The sequence below is a fragment of the Sporothrix brasiliensis genome (genome assembly GCF_000820605.1).
Source record: "Sporothrix brasiliensis 5110 chromosome Unknown Cont21, whole genome shotgun sequence".
NCBI classification, from domain to species: Eukaryota; Fungi; Ascomycota; class Sordariomycetes; order Ophiostomatales; family Ophiostomataceae; genus Sporothrix; species Sporothrix brasiliensis.
The window spans coordinates 1260641-1276882 of record NW_024467140.1 but is presented as its reverse complement, the minus strand read 5'-3'; the positions used below and the strand labels follow the sequence as shown (position 1 = coordinate 1276882).

The 16242-nt window shown below is 57.2% G+C and overlaps 5 protein-coding genes across 5 annotated transcripts; 1 reads left to right on the top strand and 4 right to left on the bottom strand.

The window, feature by feature from the left end:
* Positions 1–3361: 3361 nt before the first annotated feature.
* Positions 3362–5323, bottom strand: SPBR_04800 (uncharacterized protein; the record flags this gene model as incomplete). The annotated part of the gene is made up of 1 exon (XM_040763077.1): positions 3362–5323. The coding sequence occupies one exon, from the start codon at positions 5321–5323 to the stop codon at positions 3362–3364; it is 1962 nt and encodes a 653-aa protein (XP_040615399.1).
* A 1435-nt stretch (positions 5324–6758) lies between these two features.
* Positions 6759–10591, bottom strand: SPBR_04576 (uncharacterized protein; the record flags this gene model as incomplete). Its single annotated transcript, XM_040762853.1, has 3 exons — positions 6759–9648; positions 9705–10466; positions 10539–10591. The coding sequence occupies 3 exons, from the start codon at positions 10589–10591 to the stop codon at positions 6759–6761; spliced, it is 3705 nt and encodes a 1234-aa protein (XP_040615398.1).
* Positions 10592–12878: 2287 nt separating this feature from the next.
* Positions 12879–13601, bottom strand: SPBR_05288 (uncharacterized protein; the record flags this gene model as incomplete). Its single annotated transcript, XM_040763565.1, has 1 exon — positions 12879–13601. The coding sequence occupies one exon, from the start codon at positions 13599–13601 to the stop codon at positions 12879–12881; it is 723 nt and encodes a 240-aa protein (XP_040615397.1).
* A 580-nt stretch (positions 13602–14181) lies between these two features.
* Positions 14182–15411, top strand: SPBR_05052 (uncharacterized protein; the record flags this gene model as incomplete). Its single annotated transcript, XM_040763329.1, has 1 exon — positions 14182–15411. The coding sequence occupies one exon, from the start codon at positions 14182–14184 to the stop codon at positions 15409–15411; it is 1230 nt and encodes a 409-aa protein (XP_040615396.1).
* Positions 15412–15976: 565 nt separating this feature from the next.
* On the bottom strand, positions 15977–16237 carry SPBR_05437 (uncharacterized protein; the record flags this gene model as incomplete). Its single annotated transcript, XM_040763712.1, has 1 exon — positions 15977–16237. The coding sequence occupies one exon, from the start codon at positions 16235–16237 to the stop codon at positions 15977–15979; it is 261 nt and encodes an 86-aa protein (XP_040615395.1).
* Between the last annotated feature and the right edge of the window lie 5 nt (positions 16238–16242).

The window sequence follows — 16242 nt, the reverse complement described above, 5'->3', positions numbered from 1 at the left end:
GGGGGGGGGGGAAGAAGAAAGAGGTGTAAAACAGATGGAGAACAAAAAAACAAAACAGAAACATGTCTCGAGAGACGATAAAGAAAGCTTACTGAGGGATGTCATTGTCAAATAGGTCTCGGACAGAACCTGATCCAGGAACAAGGAACACGGAACACGGAACACGGAACGTGGGCCGAATGGTGCAGTTCCTGGTCAGTCCCAGTTCCCGTTCAGATCCAGGTCTCTGAGAGTAGTCGCCTATACTTTGTTGTACTTCGTAGAGCAGGTATACGGCGTCTGCTTCGTAAAACCGCAAGACCCGGCTCCTGCTCGGGGATTGCGGCTCCCACAGACGAGGGCGAGTGAGTGCTTATTTTCGCTCCTTACACGTGTGGCAAGACTCGGTTGAGGGCTTGCGTGTTGTCGACCATGTGACGGATTCCTGGACGGGATTCCAAACGACCCAAAGAACAGTGCCGGCGAAGGGTAAGGTGAGAGGCACAGAACGCGGTAAAAGAAAAGCAGCAGCAGCCCACTCACACCCAGACACGCATTGGGGAGACGAGAGCGCGAGAGAGCGCGAGAGAGCGCGAGGGCGATGTTAGAAAGATGTGAAATGTCGCGTAGAAGATGGCGAACGACGCGCGGATGGGCCGGATGTGAGGTTCGGAGAAAGACAGAAACCTCTAAAGGGGACCAGGGGAGGGGGCGTCTGGCGATACTGGTCCAATGCGCCGGAAAGAGCGACACCGGGCCCAGGCGAAGGGTTTCAACCGTTGGAAGAGATGGACGCGCACAAGCACACGAACAGACAAACGGAGAGGAAAGACTGGGCCTGGACTTGACCAACCGACGACGATCCAAGCCAAGAAAGGACCAGGAATGGGATGCGAGGCAGGTTAGCCGGGGACAAGCTGGGAACAAAAAGCTTGTGTCAATGTCCCAAGCCCTGCAGAGTCGCAGATGCTTCCTTATTTTGGGCCCCGTTGTTGTGTAGTGCGAGGTACTTCGTATACTGCGTAGTGTAGACGATGCAGACGAGGTCGAAATCGTCTGTAGGCTGGGGAATAATGAGAACAAGTGCGCCTTTTGCGAAAGGCGCTTCCAGCTCCTATTCGCTGGTGGCAACGTCAAGTAAAATAGCCGGGGCCTAAGATGCAAAGAAAATGCGGCTAAAACTAGTGCGGGAGTGAGATTGAAGAGAAAGGGATGGAGGAAACAGATGGCACAGGAAAGGAATGCAGACCGACAGGGGACGGGGAGAAGATAGAGACAAAAATCCGGCAACAAAATGAGAGCCAAAGGTCAGGAGATAAGAGGAGCGTGCCGCATGTGGGCAGACCGTCTATCGCAAAGAGGCAGGGGCAGCACGAAGCGGCGGCAGGATATTGGCGGTGATTGCTAGACGAGAGTGCTGACGACAACTAAAGCAAATAGGCGAACAAACAAAATGTTCGAGTGCACCGGAGATGGGCGCGGAGAAACGACGAGCCGTAGACAAAGACAGGGGCCGCTGGCGAACGGAGAGGCGAGAGGACGTGACAAAGGGATTTTAGAGAAGCTGTTTCCGCACGAGACCAGAGACAACAGATAGGCAAAAGGGAATCAAAAGTCTCAGCGTTCTGAAGTGCGCAATAATGCCTTTGGGCGCAGATGAAAAGGTTCCAGCCAAGAGACAACGCCTCCTAATTGAGATAGGATTGCTAGAGCATGGTATAACAGTCTAGACGGTTTCCAAATGCCAGCTGCTTATGCCACAGCCTGCCGCAGGTCTACCAGGGCTGATATTTTTGTGGGTTTGGACGGCCGTAGGAGTGGACTGACTGCATGTGGGTTCGAAAAGAGTCGAAAAGCCTCGAAGGAGCTGCGCTAGGACGATGCTAGGGATGGGGGATAAGAAGGACAAGTAAAGAGATGCTGTCGAGGTGGAGGCGGGAGGTGGAGAAGACGATGTACAACATATACGATGGGTGGATGCTGATGCAGTTGGCGATGAAGTCGGCCATAAGTTGATGTTGGGGGTTTGAAGAGAGACAGAGAAGGAGAGAGAAGATGAGACGGGCGGGACGAGACACGATTACAGATGCAGCCGCCCCAATGTCGATTGCATTTAATTATGCCCCAGATTGGGAAGGAAAGGCTGGTGTCGGTGCAACGGGCGGTGGACGACTCAACCCCTTCCCAACTGAAATCGAATTCGTCGTCTGTTCCTTCCCAAAACCAAGTATTGTTGTGGGACGCGCTTTCCGTCGTCGCGGCGTACCGAAAGGGAAACGAAATGGAAGGTCGGTCTTGGGCCGTCCGAGGAATGTGCGACCAGTAAGAACCACCCCAAGTCGCTCTTTTTCTACCCACTGGAAAGGAAAGCGGTCAAAGAGACCACTGGAACCGGACGACACAAGCAAAAGAAGGCTGCTTCCGGAGGAGGGTTGGGTGACACGCCCCACTATTTTACTCGCGGCCACGAGCCATCGAGCCAATGATTTCGACAGCTGTTCACACACCGTCTGAGGCGTGCTTCAGCATATGCTGCGTCTTGTCGCAACGGTCGCATTCAGACTCGCAACATTGACAGCGGTGTCTGCAACTGGGCTACGGTTGCAGGATCGATGCCACTCGCCTCTGCACGTGCATTACGCAAGATGTGGCACAATGTTGCCGAAGACATCGGGGGATTTGAATCGCAGTGGTTGGCTGTTTGATTTCGACGATACTGTGTCGCTCTCTTATTCACCAACCAGGAGGTCATACAAAGGACTCGCACAGCGTCACAGTAATTGCAGGAGATGGCCGTAACAGAAAGCCGCCCCAGACCAACGAGCGGTCTGTGCCACGTGAGGTGACGACAAGGACAAAATGACAAAATCAAACTGACTTCTTTCCTGACGGAAAGTATTCGTCGTCCAGAAAGACGTGAGAAATTATAAAAGATCTGTTTTTCAACTGTAGGCAAATGTACGCTTCTCGTATGTGGCATGTGAGATGGATATGACCTCTTATTCTTCTCATATCATTTGAAAACATGGAAATTTGGGATTTCGATGGGGGCTGTGTATCTATCATTATCGTTATGAAATGTGCCCAGTATGCAATCAACAAATGGCAACCCGAAACAAAAGACAGCGCAGAAAATAACATAAAAGAACACCAATAAAGCAAATGAAAACACTCCTCGTCACAAGGACTCGCTGTCCGGTAGTGTCGTGCCTGTCCATGGCCATGCCAGGCTGCCACGTTTTCTGTATCGTTGGATGCGTTCCATAACGCGCAGAAAACCATGCTTGTAGAAACTGTAAAGGCAAAGAAAAAAGAAGAAAAAAGAAAAAAAAAGGACAACAAAGAAGAGGACGCCGAGCCGTGATGTCCGCATGTCACCCGCTCACTCCTCCTCGCTGATCTCGCTTTCACTGTCCTGGGCCATAAACTCGGCCTCCAGTTCGGCCTCAAGCTCAGCCTCGCGCCGCTTGCGGGCCTCTTCCTCCTGCAGCTCCTTGTTGAGCTCGGCCTCGAGTTCATCCTCCAGCTCGGCCTCCAGGTCGTCGCCGTCATCGTCATCGTCGTCAACGGCAATGGCCGCGGATTTGGGTGCAGACTTGGACGTAGCCTTGGCGGGTGTAGACTTGGCTGGAGTCGGAGCAGGGGCGGACGCCGTGGACTTGGATGCCGCTTCGGCATCTCTGGCAGACTTCTTCTCGTCCTCGCGCGGGTCCCAGTACCCCTCCATGTCGCCGTCCTCCTCGCCCTCGTCGCCGGCACGTTGGAACTCGTCAAAGGTAGGCATGTGCAGTTGTGGCTTGGACGCATCGCGCGCATTGTCACCCGCACCGGAGCCTGCACCTCCGAGTGACGCCCGGTTCCGCGCGGGTGGCGGTCCGCTAGGGTACTCAATCACAAGGCCAATGTCGCCATCGTCGTCGTCGTCGTCGTCTTCGTCCTCCTCCCAGTCGCGACGCTTCTTCTTGGAGGGAGCAGGGGCCGGCGCCGGTTCCTTAGGCATGGGTAGAGACGCGCCCTTGGCGCCGCCCTTGGCCTTGCTGCCCGGGCTGTCGCTGCTGGACTTGGCAAGAGGCTTCGCCGTGATCGACTTGCCCTCCTTTGTGGGTGTGCTGCGTCCATCTTTGCCGTCGCGCAACGGCACAGCCTTGGCCGCCTTGGTGTCCTTGCGAGTCCTGTCGTCCTTGCGTGCGGTGGGCTTCTCGGGCAGACGCGGCTTTTCGGGCGAGACGGACTGTTCGGCGCGTGCTCCCTTTTCGGACTTTTCGGATACGCGAGCCTTGCCGTCGGGGACCTTCAGGAGCTTGCTGTCGTCCTTGTCCCTGCCGTTCTTGACGTCAATGGACCGCGACTTGAAGTCTTCCTTGTCCTTGTTGTTCTTGGTGTCTGGCGAAGGTTTGGTCTCCATGGAGAGCTTGCTGCCTTCCTTGGGCCGCGACGACAACGCGCTGGCCTTGCTCTTCTGGTATGCCGCCTCGCGTGGCGAGACAGTAATCGTGCCACTACCGCTGCCACCGCCACCACCGCCGCCGCTGCTGCTGCCATTGCTGCTGTTGCTTCCTGAGCGATCGCGTGCCGCTGCGTCTCTGCTCTCCTGACTTTCCCGTGCCGTCTTGACCACAATAGCCTCACGCTGCTCGCGCACGTCTTTGGCAGCCTTGGTCTCGCGGTCCGAGTCGTGACCGTCCCTGTCGGACGGCACATTGAGAGTCACCCGCCGCTCCTTTTTCTTAATGTCCTGCGAGCTGCGCAGCACCGTGGGCGGCTTTGCGGGCGGCCGAACAAGAGGCTTGGGCATGGGTCGCATGGGGCTTGCGCTGCTGTTGGTGCCGCCGCTCTTCTTTGTGAGTCCTGGCCGCCGTAGGAACTGGCCGCCGGCGCCCCGTGGCGGTCGTGGCCGCTTGGTGGTCTCATTGATGTAGGGGTGTTTCTTCTTGAGGCCGGCTGTGTCGTGATTGGTAGGCGTGTCGACCATGTTCATGATGAACAGAGAGTCGAGGCGGTGGAGGATGAAGCGCCGCCTCTTGGAGTCAAAGATGAGGACATACTTGCTGCCCTTGGACACGCGGGTGCCCGCGTAGACGTAGCGGCCGCCGCTGTTGTCGCTAAAGGTGACATCGAACTCGCCATCGTTGTCGCTGTGGGTAAGGGTGGACTTTCGTTGCGTGTTGTCGGTCAGGTGTTTCGGTTTGAAGTTGTAGCGGATGCCCGTAAACGTGTGGCCGGCGGACGGGCTGTTGGGGTCACCGCTTCGCCGGATGTCCTCGCCCAGAATGACGGGGTAGGTCGCGGGCTTGGTCGGGTCGATGAGGCCGGCACGTGCCAGGGCCAGCGAAGACGTAGCCATTCTGAGCCTTGCGGCACGGCGAAGGTAGGGACGTGGTAGAGCCGAGGCGGATAGCCTCTTCAGGCGTCCGGAGGAGAAGTAGAAGGAGCCACTGTTGGCGCGAATGTGTAGAGAAGTCGAGCCGAGTGTCTGAGGGTACGATGGTCTCGTCGACAAAGTGGCCGGCCTGGTCGTATCGAGACGTTGATGAAATTGCCGCAAGTTGGCGACGTTGCTCACGACAAATGCCGATGCTCGGTCGAGTTATCGAGAGAGAAGTGTTGCTGCTCTGCGAGGCGGAAATGGTGGGCAGACAGAGGAATGGAAGAGAAAAGAAGAAAAAGAACAAAAGAGAAGAAGGTTGAGAGGCCCTCAAAAGATGACGAGGTGTGTGCCTTGTCGTCAGTGGTCCAAGAGACGTGAGAAAGAAGGACGGCCTGGAAAGGCTGTGTCAGTGAGCACCTGCCGATCATCAGTTCCCTTTCAATGAGGAAAGGGCGACGGGCACAGTGCAATGATAGTGACAGGGCGGAAGGGGCAGGGCGAAGGGGCAGGAACAAGAGAACAGGCCAGGCCCAGAGTGCCGTGCCCCCTCCCACGCCAATAATGTGGCTAAAGAATGCGGGAAGAGAGGACCAAGGCCCCGCTTTTTCGGGGGCGAGAGCCAACCAGGACGCAAGAGAAGCAACACAAGCGAAAGGTACCCATTTTTCCCTGGTACTCTCCCGTGGAGCCCGCCAATTGAATGCAAGGAACCGAGAGTGCAGTGACAAAGTACGAGGCTTTGGTGCAAGTACCGAATGTATGCACGGCAGGCACAATCAGTACTCGAGGTCATTGCAGATGTGCTTGTACTCCGTGTCTAACGAAATGAATTGGACTATCTTACATATCGTATTCCGCGAGGAATCTATTGATGACGGCAGTGTTGGTGATTGTGCTTGCTCACCTTGGTCACGTAGGACAATAGTGTTTTGTTGCTCAATAGGAGAGAACTTGTGGTTGTGCAACAGCACCACCAGAACAGCACGTCCAGCCTTTAGTGGAGTTGTGCCACCTCACAAAGTCATGCGGACGACTATGAGTTGTTGGTTGTATTGTGGCTAAAATGGGGAGTCGTGACAATATGGGTTGTCCGCGTATGCATACCCATCATCGCGTTAGACATAGAGTAGTTATGAGACGGTAGAGTGACGTTGCAAATCAGTTCCTTATCCAAGATGAGAAGCAAAGATTATTAAGTTAAAGGGATTGGGGTAATAGAGACAGAGAACAGAAAAAAAAAAGGAAAGATACGAAGACAAAAAAAATTTGCAGTATCGTAAACTGGTCCCCCAGCCCAGATAATCATGAATGCGACAGACCAAGCAAGAAAAGGCAAAGAAAATAATCAAGATGCAGTGCCAAACGTCCACAACAGAAGCAAGGCGTGAAAAAAACGAAGCACCATAATATGTTAATTGGCCGACTTCTTGTGGAAGCCCTTCTTGCGCAGGGCCAGCAGACCTTTGCCGGCCTTGCCCGTCGCGACATTAAAGATCTCCTTGCTCTTGTTGGAGATTTGTGTTCCGGAAGGCACAGCGACGTGGACGTGCGGGACGCGTGAAATAGTGGCGGCGACAGCGGCGACAGGGCGGGAGGCAGAGCCTGAGGGCGGGAGGCCGGCGCCACCGACCTGGTTGTCAAAGAGTGGAGCATAGGCAGCACGGGCGTACTCGGGGACGGCGGTCATGGACTGCAGCCAGGACGATAGACCAGAATCGGCGACGGCGTACTCGTGGCGGGCCTCGGCCAGCTTGGCCATGCGCTCATGATGAGAGTCAAGGGCCATGCACTGGCGGAGGGTTTGGCTGGGGCTGCCGGTAGCGCTCCCAAAGAGCGCCGGGTTGTTACCGGTGGAGCCAAGGGCGGCCGGAGACGTTGGAGACACAACGGGTGCGGCAGGCTGGTAGACGTGGATGGACGGTGCGGCGGTCGGCGACATCTGTGACTGCAGGTTGTTCTGCGACTGCGACTGCGACTGCGACTGCGACTGGGACTGGGACTGGAAGGAGGTCGATGACTGCATGGACTCGGCCGTGGAGATGCGGTTGACGAGCTGTTTGGGCAGCGGGTCGTCGCCGACATCCAGCATGGACCGGATCGGCGTGAGCGCGGGAGCATCGCCAACATCGAGCATGGATCGCACGGGTGCCTGCGTCTTCGACGAGCGGGCCGCGTCTTGTGCCGGATATTCGCTGCTGTCAGCGGCCGCATCTGCCGCTGCGGTCGGCTTCGTCGTTGCAGGCGCACCCGACACAGCAGCATCCGACACGGGCGAGGGCGCCGTCAGCTCGGGCGCCACTGTCGAGGTCGAGACAGCCGAGACAACGGTGTTGGAGTCACCATGGGGCGACATGGTGCGGTCGTGCTGTTGCTGTGGCTGCAGCTCGTTGGGTGGCGGGACGTTTGAAACGGGGCTGCTCACTTGCATCGCGTCAAGAATCGGCGGAGGCGATTGCGATAGCGGCTGCGTAGACGAAGGTGGCGTGGCCATGGTGGAAGCACGGACGGCTGTGAAGGCACCGGTGCCGTTCTCGGCGGCCTGCTCGGGCTCGGCCTCCCACGAGAAACGACGGCGCAGGCCGGGAGCATTCGAAAAGGCGGCAGCAGCAGCCTGAGCCGAGACCGGTTGGGCGGTCGGGGCAGGCTCGGCGCCAGGAGTTGCGACGTTGCTGCTAGGGAAGGCGCCTGGGACGCCGCTGGCGCTGGGATTCGGCGACGGCGACGGAGCGAGGCCTTGTTGGGATGGCAGCTGGTGGGTGTGCTGCGACTCGGCTGCCGCGGGCGGCTGAGCTTGTGGTGTCGCGTCGTCAGCAGAGAAGGAGGCAGACGAGGACGAGTGGCCCGACGCAGCCAACGCAGCAGCGCCAACAGCGGCAGTGGCAGCGGCAGTGGCAGCAACAGCCGCAGGTGTGACAGAGTGGCTGGCGGCAGAGTCGGCGGCAGAGTCGGCGGCAGAGTCGGCGGCAGAGTCGGCGGCAGGCTCAGCAGCGGACGTAGCACCCGGGCCCGACACAGCACCAGCACCAGCACCAGCACTGGCCAATGGCGGGATGGGCGGCGGCGGGTCGGAGGTGGTGTAGGTGTCGTTGCCTGAGGTGTCGTCCGGGGTCCAATAGTCGTCGTACACGTCTTGCAAGTAAGAGCTTTCGCGGGTGAGCGTGCGCGTGTGTTCGCTCCGGTTTTGGGATGTGGGTGCATCCGCAGACCTGGCGCCCACTTCTTTGTCTTCAACGACGCTGGCACTGGAGTCCTTGACAGTCCCCTCGAGCGACTCCTCCGAGTGTGTCGCTTTAACAGGGCTCAAAGTGCGGATAATCTCCTCGCGAAGAACATCGCTCTCTTTAACCGGGGAGTTGGCTGCCGTGGTGGTGGTGGGAGTGGATTCTGCCGTCTCGCTTCGCTGGATGTCACGAGGACCCTTGGGCGTAGTGACGGGTGGCGGCATAAAGGGGACCATGCTGCTGAAGCGGTGCGGGTTGAGGGGTGCCGTCATAGCAACCATAGGGTCGTTAGAATAGGCTGGCGTGGGCGCCGTTTGTTGGTCTGCGGCAGCCTTGGCAACGGTGCTTGCGTTGTCAATGTTATTGTCGGTAGCGAGTGGCGTCGTCGCTTCCTGGGCACTGTTGGCCGCCGACTTGCGATTTTCTGCCGTTGCTGCAGACATCCTATCTGCTGCTGCTCCCGCGGCAGGGCCGTCGACCGACGACGGGGTCGAGTCGGCAGACCCGCGGGCGCCAGCCGTCGTCGTCGACGGGGTGTCGTCGAGTGAAGACGCCGTGATGGCGGTGGTGGCCGAATCACGAACGGCAGCGGCCGAGGCAGACTCGCGCGAGGACGTGGAAAAGGGCGAGGCGTCGCGCGACGTGGACGCGACGTTTTCGGCCACAGACGAGAGGTGCTTCGCGGGAGTTGCGGACGCAGCAGGGGCACCGGCAGCGGCCGTAACCGACTCTGGGAACTCCCCGACAGCTGGCGAGTTGGGGATCGAAGGCACGGGCGGTGGTGCGTCGGACGACATGAACCCACCACCGCTGCCGCCAAACAAAAGGTCGGGTGAAAAGGTGGAGAACCGCGCGAGGTCCGGCAGTTTGGGGCTGGTCGAGTAGCGGCGGTCGTTGGCGGCGTCTTCGGCGGAGGCGGTGGAGTCGACCGAGTCCTGCGGTTTGTGTTGTGCCTGTGATGGTGCCTCCGTCTGTGGTTGGGGATGCCCGATGGGGGCAGTCGTGTTGTTGCTGACTATGGCCGACGTGGCAGGCGCGGTGGGCAGTTCCTTCCGTCCTCTGTTCTCATGAGCATGTGATCTGTTCCGAGCCGGCAAACAACCTGCCAAGACGACACGTCCCCTGTATGCACCTACCTGTCTATGGACTCTATTGAGTCGGCACGCTTGTAAATGTCCGAGGGACGGATAAATTTACCACGATGGCCGTTGGGGCCTCCCGCTGGCGACATAGTCCGTGGTCCTGCCGGGCCGGTAGCCGGACGAGGCACCACAACTGCCGGCGACTGTCCACGCGGGCCCAGGGGCGATTCCGAGCGCCCGTCACGGAAGGGAGCGTAATTCCCACTGGGCGTTTGCGAATCGGAACGCGGCTGTGCCAGGGGCTGTGACTGCGATTGTGACTGCGATTGTGGCGGCGGTGCAACACCGCCGATACCCGTGCCCGGCGACGAGGTCCGCAGCTGTGGTGACGCACGAGCGGCCGCAGGCGCGGGCGAGGCTTGCCGCCATTGTGCTTGCTGCTGCTGCTGTGCCTGCTGTGCCTGTTGTGGCTGTTGCGGGTTATGCTGTATCGACTGCTGTGCCTGTTGCTGCGCGTTCATCGGGACGCGGCCCATGGGCGACGGGCTGTTTCGTGCGCGCAGGGCGGCGGTCGGGTGGGCGCCGCCGACGGTGACGCCGCTGGATGTGAGGGACGACTGGGACGGCAGGGGTGTCGGGGTCATGTTGGCCGGCACGGGGGGCAAGGGCTCGTCGCCGTAGCCATCATCGTCATCCTCATCGTCCTCGTCGCCCCAACCGCTGCCGTCATAGTTGACCTTCTTTGCCTCGACCCATTTGCGCGTCTTCTTGCGGTTCACGTTGGTCGCAAACTTGGCTGTGGAAGACGTATTTTCTCTGCAAGCAGTCAGTACGTCTGGGGAAATAAAACAACAGATACGTTGATCGCAGTAGAACCGTGCCACTCACACTGGCGCTATGTTGCCCTGATAAAAGGGGCTGCCGTACGAGCCCTCGGCCATGGTTGCGGTGGCTTATGTCGTGATTCGCAGAATTCTGGGCAGATGTTGTCCGTGTGACAGAAAGGGAGTCGTCGCCAGTTGTTGGCTTGGTCAAGTTGTCGGTCGGTCGGTCGGTCGGTCGGTCGGTTGGCGTCTGATGTTGGCGACTATGAAGACGTGAGAGGGGAGGAATTGGTCGAGGAAACCGAAGCAGAGGTCGAGGGTCGGAGTGGGCTTTGGTAATTAGAAGACGACGCGGACCTTCGCTTAGCTTGTGTCTTTGTAGTGCTGGGAGGCCGTCGGGCGGAAGAGGCGCTATCTGACGTCGGGCCGCGTAGGAGTCAGGCGCGAGTGACAGGAGAAGTGTATGAAGTAGGAGAGGTGGCAGAAGTCTCTGAACAACTGGATAGAGTAAACGTGCAGAGAGAGACGTCGTTGAGGCCGCCTTTGGTGATACCGCCCACAGGAACAAAAGTTAGAGTACAAGAGATGGCGGGAGGAGAGGTGCAGCAAGGAACAGAGAAAACTACGTCGTAATAATACGCTGTAATAATACGATATGTTGTCCAAGGTTGGCAAACATTGAAGAAAAAAGCAGGTTTACAGGGGTGTGCAAAGATGAACAGACGAAAAGGCGGGCAGACGCTGGTGTTTAGCTTTCTTGGGGGGCGGTTTTCTTCGGGTTCTTGGCCAGGCCGTCCGAAGCAGAAGAGAATTAATTACGTACGTCGTAATGGCTCGGTATGTCGTATGGTCGCGTCTCTTGGTGGAGGTTCCTGGCCGGTGGCGCTGGCTCCTGAACATTTTGCTGTCAGATCCTGCAGCCTTTGCTGATGGCTTTCCAGAGAGGAAATACGCTGGCTACGGCCGGGGAGGAAATAGGGAAGCCGGGAAACAGGGCAGGAAAAGGGGCAAGCGCGGTCACTACAGCTTGGCGCGTGCTTGCCGCGCTTGGTGGTGAAGAATCGAAAAGGACTAAAAGGGCAAAAGGCCAAGGAACGGAAAGTCGGATCGTCCACTAACAGTCGCATTCGAGGGCTAAATTAATTGCAGCCGTAAAGGGGCCAGCGTGGTTCGCTTGTCTCGTGGCAGGCGGTTCATAGCGGGGTGTGGCGCTGGAATGGCAGCGAGTAATTACTTCGTACAGCGCGTTTGTGACGTGAATGGCGCCCCATAACGCCACTGACGACGTAATGAACCGGATGGCACACACTGGAACGAACTGGCTGTTTATCGCTGGCCAAGCCGCGCTGGCGACTCTGTGAATTCAGCAGTCCAGTGTATGTGGATCCCTTGGAGCTAAGATCGAGTCGTAATTCGTAGTAGTGGCCTCCATTGGGCGATGATCGACAGCTTGCACTCAAAAGACTGTGAGCCTGCCAGCACACGATACACTCACCCAACACAAAAGGGAGACATGCATGCAGCCATGCAGCCATATTGGTCAAGCCGGTCCACGACGCGAGGAAACACCCAATGTTCAACCGTTGTCAACGGTGCGGCTTGTCAGATGATGGACAGAGAGACAGTGCAACGTAAGATCCTACCCCATATGAACCAGTGTGCCATGAGCCACGATCATTCAGAGGCTGCCTGTCGACTCACGATCCTTTCCAGTTGATTTGGCAAAACCCTGGAAGGATTCGTGTTGCTCGTGGTCCACTTGGGTCCTTTACCCGGCTAGGGGTTGGAATGCTTCCGTTCCTTTGCAGCCGGTTTGAAAAGGTCTCAGTCCGCGTAACGGCAGGACGGTCTGCGTCGTAGCTCATCCGCTGAGACTGGCGAGAAGGTGCCTTGAGGATGGACGAGAAGATAACGGACAAAGGAGCACAGGATTGGATGAAAGCGAAACAAATCACAGGCCCCGATGGCGAACCCACAGGGCTGTGCCAAGACCAAGAGGGAAAAGGATAAAGGATAAAAGTACGTTTAACGAAGGGAGACGAAGATCAAAGGATGCCAAAGTCCCTGAGAACTGCAAGGGGTCGGCCATTCCGTATTACATCCAAGGCTCACTCCCCAAAAGACGAACGCGACGCTGCGAAATTAACTGACCGCACGTTTTGGGCCAGGAACTGGGGGGCTGCAGAAGCCATTCTGAAAAATGCAGGGGCTTGCAGCATACAATAGATGGGACGGTCTACTGGAGCTCGTGTGTCTTCATGTTCAGCCTATTCCTCTTGTCCACAAACTTAAACTTTTCCCCCTTCAACCTCGTTCCGAGTTCCTATGTCTGGGTATCATTCGATAGTATCGTACAAAATGCTTCGTGTCCTTGAGGAAAATACTCCGTTCGGTCACCGTACGTTTAAAAGTCCTGGATGCCCGTCTCGCCCGTCTTCTCCTTTTTCTTCCCGCCTCCCTCTTCGTCGCTCGCCCAGCCCGGCGACTCCTCGTCAAACCACGCAGCTTCCGCGTCGGCGCGTGCCAGCGCGTCGTACTCGCTGTCGTCGTCCACGGCCGCATAGTCAAAGCCGTCGTCGAGGGCCGCGCCGCCGTCCACGAACCAGTTGCGGACAAACGTGTGCCACCGCCGCAGGGCGGCGTCGCGGGGGGCTACGTCGAGGGACGGATCTGGGTCAAAGTCGGGGTGGAGGGAGTTGAGCTCGTCGATGGCGTCGTCCTTCTCATGCTGAGTCTCTGCGGCCGGCGCCATGACGTCGTCGTCGCCATCCTCCTCCTCCTCCACCTCATCGTCGTCCACTCGGTGCAGCGGCTCCGGATTCCGGAGCATCGACGCCTCCAGAACATGCCCGAACCCCGAGTCCTGTGCCTCGGCGGCACGCTCGGCCGGCGTCTGGAACGATCGCACCAGCGTGTTGTAGAGCGCCACATTGGCAAACTCGCGGTCGCTCGAGGCCAAGTATTCAGGGTGCCTCCGTAGAAACTCGAGCCGCCGGTTTTTGGTGCGGACGCGCCGTGCTTGCTCGGACGAGCGATCCGGCCGCGGCCGTGGTTGAGACGTGGTAGTAACCGTCTCGAGCGTGTGTCCCGGTGCTGGTGCTGGTGCTGGTACTGGTTGTGGATCCATATTGTCTCGTGTCTGCGCGTATGCGTGGTTGTGATAGTGAAGGGAAAGCGTTTGTTTGGCGAGGCTGAGGGGCAGCTTTTTGTGACACAGTAGCGGGGGAGCTAAGCTTCAAGCTCCCGCCCCCAAGTGGCAATCGGCCAGTGACAAGACAAAGGCAGTCAAACGACGCAGGTTGGTGGACAACATCAGACTGTTACCAAACAAAACTCCCCGCATCAACAGTGTTGGTTCTCGCTTAAACCTCGGATATGCAAGTTGCTTTACTACCCTCCTCTGCGAGACATTTTACATTCTACCAACAAAGACATCCGGGGTGTATTATGTGCACATCTCGGCATGCATATTACGTTCTATGGATGAGGTCTCATGGCAGCTGAATTAAATCCATTGCTTTAATGCAAGCTAAAACCGAATATAAAATCATCGACAAAATAACGACATGATATAAAATAAAACACTTTCGAGAAAAAGAAAATCAAGGAGACAAAATAAAAATAAAAAAGGCAATCGCTTCAAAAGAACCCAACGAAGGAACAAAGAAACAAATGCAAAAAAGACAACAAACAGGAAGAAAAAGACAATGACAATCCAACTCGATATCTCATGTCTCTGCAGTGCCATCACCGAAACACTGATGGCACGCTCACCCAACGCAGACGGTTCCCAAAACACACCGAGCCCAATTCCCATTACCCTCTGCCACTGCAGTATCTGTCGCCAAACGAGCGGCGTCCTCTGCACGTCCTATTGTCCCATAGAGGCACCACTCGAAAAAGTGCGGACTGCCTTGCTGACTGCGTACACCTCATCGCCGGGCACAAAACGCTACTTTTGCCGTACGTGCGGCTGCCACATCTTCCGGCGTCGACAGAAGACGACGACGACAGCAGACGATGCCAACACAGGTTGGGAGGTGGCCACGGGCGTCATTGCCAACGAGTGGAGCGACCATGCTGCTGCCAGCGACGGCGACAACCACCCCGTCCTCGAGTACGTCCGCCACGACCATGTGGACGACACCCATGACGGAGGGCTGGCCAAATGGTTGCCGACAGTAGGCGGCAAGCCCATGGGGGGATACCCTGGCGCAACGCGCCCTGTCGCAGTCGACCCCGAGCACAACGTCGACCCATCCACCCGCACCGTCTCTGCCGCCTGCCACTGCGGCGCCGTCCAGTTCGAGGTCCGCCCGCCCGACATGGACCCTGCCGCCAGTCGTGAACCGCACTCGGGGTTTTCTGACCTGCTCCTGCCGTTTGCCACGACCGACCCTGCCATCACGGCCAATCCGGGCGACGTAAAATGGTGGCTGCGGCCGGCCAAGGACGATCACTCGCAGACCAGCCGTTGGCTGGCTGGGACCTGTGCGTGCCGATCGTGCCGGCTGGCGACGGGGTTTGAGATCCAGACATGGGCGTTTGTGCCCCGGGCGTGCATTGTTCTGCAGCCTGGTGGGCAGGTCCTGGCGTTTGGAAACGACAACAACAAAGGAAAAGGAAACACGCCTCCTGCACTTGCTGCCTACCAGTCCATGCCCGGTGTGGAGCGCAACTTTTGCAATCGCTGTGGCGCGACTGTCTTTTGGCACGACATTTGGCGGCCCGACCTTATTGACATCAGCGTGGGACTTTTTCGGCCCAAAACAGACGGCAGCACCAATCGCGGGTCCCGCATCGAAGATCTTTTGGATTGGTGCACCACCCGTGTGAGCTTTGTGGAAGAGGCCTCACGGAATCGGCACGGCCAGACTGCACTTCGAGGGGCGAGTTTGATGGACAGTCTGGAAGAAGGGATGAAAAAATCATGCTGAAATCATAGTTCGTTTGTTGCAAATAGAGGAGATCAAAGAACGGTGTTGTGATGTGTTATTTGTGACTGAGCTCAGTTCGACCGTACCACCGCCATTTATGGATAAGACACATAAAAGGCTCTTTTAGGATGAGGAATCGCTTCCACGAGTCGCGGCTGACTCGTCCCCTTTGCCGGCTTCTTTAGGATATAAATACATGCGCTCTTCTCATGCTTTCAAAATAAAGTCCTGCCGTTCTGCAACGAAAAGCGACACACGCCACTGTCGCGACAAAACAAACACCAAAACTGTGATGGAAATAAAGACACGAGGCTCGTATCCCGCGGAAGGCAATTACAGCGCCGGGTGGTTTTAACATAGAGTTGTCCCGTCCCTGTGGACTGTTGCCCCTCCCAAACATTGTTTTGTTTGCTTGAATAATGCATAAAGCCGCCGTTCGTCCAAGACACCAAAATAAAGCAGGCGCAGTCCTCATTGATCAATGGACCAATTCTCTCCCAGTCCGAGTTCATGTTGATGCACTCCCGAGAACAGGAAGAGGATGAGAAGCGCCGTCTCTTGAACACTACTTGTGGCGGTTCGTGACAGGCTTGAGAGGACCGACTGGTTGGACGGGAGGAATCTGGAAACCAACTTTTTTGCCCCCAACGGCCTTGACGTTGGCGTTGTGCGAGGGCTCGTTTTGAACGCTGGTGCCAATGCCACCCGCATTGTAGTTTTCCTTGATGTTGAGCTTTTGCATGTTGTTCAGAACGCTTGACATTGCGTTGCTTCCGGGCGGTCGCAGCGATGGATCCACCATGCTGGACGCGGTAATTGGCGCCATGTCTG